Below are 4467 nucleotides of genomic sequence, written 5' to 3' on the forward strand. Positions count from 1 at the left end.
CAAATAAAGCTCTTTATAGCCGAAACTATATTGTATGATGAAGAACACATATAAAAATGGAGAGCACATATAAAGGCGAAGGATATCGAGGTATCCTCGGATCAGTGGAGCCAATAAGTTTAGAAAGAAGAGAAAGAGAGGTTGAGGCACGCCGAATCTTCAACCTTTGGCTTCGGCGGGTTATGTCTCTTTTCTCTGCCTCCTCCGCGTCCTCTCCTTTTCTTCTTCTTCGTCTCTTCCGGTGGGAATCCCTTGAGGGATTGAGCTGGGAACCTAGAGGTGGTGCCTCAATGGCTCACGAGGAAGAGATGCGAGGCAAAGCGTGAGGAAACCTATCAAAAGGGAGGGTTCTATATCACACATTTAAAATGGAAGGTTTTCTCCCAACTTCTGGGTTGACCACCTACTCAAAGGATTAAGCATATGGATAATGGAGTTACCAAAGTCGACCTCTAAGTTGGTATGGAAAGCTCCTTTCAGAACTTACTAGGGACACATGTTCATCTTGGGATTGATGTCTCTCTTCGGTCAATACACCTTGTTTCCCTCTCTGTCTCAGATGGTCTTATGTATTCTTACAAGTCTTTCTTGTTTTTACCGTCTTGCTTAGGGATGGGAAGACACGTCTTTTTCTTTTTTCCTCCTCTAATCGGGCTGGAAAAACTTTTTTCTAGTTGCTACACTAAGGCTTAGCTCCTCTCATATTCTTTTTCTACTGCTACTTCTTATTAGAGAACCTTGATTTTTCTGTCTTCTCCAACTCGTTGCTGCATTAATTTTCACATATCTTAGAGTGAGAGAACGCACCTCCGAATTTTAAACACATACTTCACCAAAATTCTCAGTCCTAAAAAGTTAGCGGTTTGAGACATGTTATCCACACCCTACAGAGAGAAATTACTTGGGCTGTCAACTTTAGAAACAGTTGAACATCAAAAAGGTAACCAATATCTATCTTTTCGATCAGCCATACTGACAAATTTGTTTATACCTCACCACCAATGCAGATGATACAACTTAGTATCTAAGCAACAGGAGGGGAAAAATAAAAGAATCACCTCAAACTCAGTTTTCTCCTTCTCTAATATTTCTTCCATCTCTACAATCTGCTCACTTATATTCGGTGCTTTCAAGCTACTATCAACAGAAATTTTTTCCAACTTTGCATGAAGAGCTTTGGACACCTCAGCAAACAAAGCATTCGCCCTGCTGTGCACCTTTTCTTGCAGAAAATAAGTACATTAGGAAAAAAAAAAGCGAAATATAGAGGTAACAAAATTGAGGCAAAAATTCAGTCCAACTGTACCTCATCACCTTCTTTCTGAATCCACTCGTGATTATCATGGCTAAATTCAAGCTTTGGAGGTGGGAGAAATACAGAATAAACACCAATAGGAGCATATCGAAAACAAGCTACCATTGTCCCAAACCTGAGGCAACAAAACCAAATATCAAGTGCCGAACAAACCATTGCTAGGGCAACAAGAAAAAAAAAAACTTTGTGGTGTCATCACAGAAATAAATCCAAAAAAAAAAAAAAGATTGGACCAGCAACACCAGTTAATTATACATGCACCATAACCACAATCATGCACAAGATAACAGAACACCAACTGAGAATATTAACCCAGAACAGGGGAAACATCATCATTGAAGAACTGCAAGTGCAACAGTAGTAAAACTGACAAGAAAATCATACACCTGTAAGATTTTCCTAATATAGGTCTTTTACGTGATGTTATTATTTTTTGTGCAACTTATCCAAGTTTTCTGGGAGCATTGTCTTGCTGTAATGTTCTCTCTTATAATGATGTAATTCAATCAAGGGCAAGAAGAAATAGCATCACATGCTCAGTCAGAGAGCAACACAAGAACTCCCCAATGTGGATTCTCCTTCACCAAAACATTGGAAACGACCAAAAATGATTCAGTAAAACCAAACACAAAGCCGTCAGGATAGCTGATGCATGCTGATGAGCTACATCATCAGAGTATTCATGCAGACCACTAAAAGCTAAGGACCCATTCAAGTCAACAAACTTTCACATAAAGTGGGGTTAGGCACTGAATTTAACAATGTAGAAGGTAATATTCCCACTACTTTATGTGAGACTCTGTTTATATGTAAAATGTACTTGATTACAGATACCGACTTTAACCATATTGAGGAAATGCATCCCAGGTGATTTCATGATAATTTTTCTGATGCTTCAGGTTTCTGTCTCTGGATACTTTACAGTTTAAATGATATTCAGTAGTTGATTAAAGAAAATTAAAGTCAGGTGAAGGCATTATAATCCCAGTGTGAAAAGTTAATGCATAAAAATGCCATATAGGAAACAGAATACCCATAGAACCGGAGACAATCACGGTGAAGAAGATGACCACAACTTGCGACCCTGCTCGCTGCTGCATGATTTGAAAAACTGAGTTCCAAAAATTTCCCAAATGACAATCCCCAAGCAGCATCAGACATCAATACCCTCCTGGTTGGAGGAGGGAAACCATTGGTCCGAGGACATCGCAGACACCTGTGCCACATCCATATCTTTCCTTCCCGTTCTCCTGGCAAGATACGTTCAGGTAGGTTCTTTACAGAAATTGTGAGGCTGCCTTGCCGATGAGTATAGCAACGAACATGTGCTTCTGGCGGCATTTCACATGAGGGACACCTATAATTCTGGTAAATGTATTACATATATCAGAAAAGATTACCAGAATAAACCACGATTGCAAAGAATGTATCAAGTGTAACTTTAAAAGAGGAAGAGAGATATTACCTGAGCAAACAGCTGGTCCCGTAAAAAACGGCCCAAAGGCATATCAGAGAGTCCATAGTATTTTATTCGAGAAATATGAGCGCGCTCACAAACAGTTCCTTTCCAAACACAGCGTGTTGAATGGGACACTAAAATACTCTGCTGATCGGAAGATGAGGAAGGAAACTCTTGCTTCAGTGAGCCTAATTCCTCAAAGTAACTATTACCAAATTCCGGTAGCAACAATTCTGAAGTTAAGTGACTAGTGCGTGAACTTTCCACAACATGAGAAAGGCTACCAGCATCCCTCAAAGCATTGCTAGGAAAATTCGGTATATAATCATTTCCTGCAACTTCACCTCTGTCCAGTGGAGATTCTTCATGAGGGTCATTTGGAGCCATTTTATTCCTCTCATCAGCTTGATCTGAGAACTGAAGCCTTGAATGATGCGAGGAATTAAGACAATCAGAAAGGTCTACCTTATTTGAGGCAGTTGTAGCACTAGCTAATGAGTTAGAAACTTCAGGCAAACTTGACTGTTCAACAAGCATTGGAGCATTGTTGGATGATGATGTGATACCAGATAACAGATTGGTTGAGGAATGAGATGACATGCCAAGGCAATGGTGATCGAGCGGTCTCTGGGCTATGGGTAGAGAGAAACCAGGAATCATAGAAATGGATCTTTGAATAGTTGATGGTTTATCAGGCAATGCAACTTTAATTGGGGACTTCAAGGGGAGCTCTGGCAAGGAAGCACCTTCATCAGCAAGAAAAGATGTCTCCAGAGCCAGGTGATAAGCAGCAAAAACTCCATACTGGATAACACGTTTTATCTTCTTCAAATCATCCCCGTTGGCGCCCTTGAGCAAAATCTGAGACCCACCAGAAACAAAAAGAGGAGATCAGCTTTCCACACTTCTGACACTTGCACCAGGAAACTGTTAAATTACAGAATGATATGTAAAAGATTTCCTTTTTTTTTAAATGATGGTGGTGTCGGGACAGTTTGCGCTACCTCCCACCAGCATAGGAGCAACATTCACATTTTCTAAGATCATGCATAAACAGTACCTATAAGCTATAGTGGACATGTCTAAAGCCGAAGATGAATAATTTTGAGCATAATAATATACATACTGCTTGACGAACAAATCATATTTGTGAGAAAGCACGGGAGAAAATATATTATTGATGTATTGACATATGTTACAATGAGCCCTATATATATACACACATAACATGTCCTACTCCTAATATATATTGGATTAGGGTTATTTATTTACTCCTATTTACATGACTATTCTAACACTCCCCCTCAAGCTGGTGCATATAAATCATATGTACCGAGCTTGTTACATATGTAGTTAATACGAGGACCAGTGAGGGACTTGGTGAAAATATCTGCAAGCTGATCATTCGACTTCACAAACTTTGTAGCAATATCTCCCGAGAGTATCTTTTCTCTAACAAAGTGACAGTCAATCTCAATGTGTTTAGTTCTCTCATGGAACACTGGATTTGACGCAATATGAAGAGCAGCTTGATTATCACACACAAGTCCCATCTGACTAATCTCACCAAATTTCAACTCCTTGAGCAACTGTTTGATCCAAATTAGCTCACATGTCGCCATAGCCATCGCTCGATATTCTGCTTCTGCACTAGACCGAGCAACCACATTCTGTTTCTTGCTCTTCCAGGACA

The 4467-nt window shown here is 39.8% G+C and overlaps 1 protein-coding gene across 1 annotated transcript; it reads right to left on the minus strand.

The window, feature by feature from the left end:
• Window positions 1-977: 977 nt before the first annotated feature.
• Window positions 978-3854, minus strand: LOC109222195 (1-phosphatidylinositol-3-phosphate 5-kinase FAB1B-like). The gene is made up of 5 exons (XM_019386576.1): window positions 3786-3854; window positions 2781-3635; window positions 2349-2680; window positions 1307-1430; window positions 978-1217 (listed from the first exon to the last, which is right to left on the minus strand). Exons 1-5 carry the CDS (start codon window positions 3852-3854, stop codon window positions 993-995), a joined length of 1605 nt encoding a protein of 534 aa, XP_019242121.1. The 3' UTR covers window positions 978-992.
• Window positions 3855-4467: the final 613 nt, after the last annotated feature.

The sequence above is a fragment of the Nicotiana attenuata genome, unplaced genomic scaffold (genome assembly GCF_001879085.1).
Source record: "Nicotiana attenuata strain UT unplaced genomic scaffold, NIATTr2, whole genome shotgun sequence".
NCBI lineage: Eukaryota > Viridiplantae > Streptophyta > Magnoliopsida > Solanales > Solanaceae > Nicotiana > Nicotiana attenuata.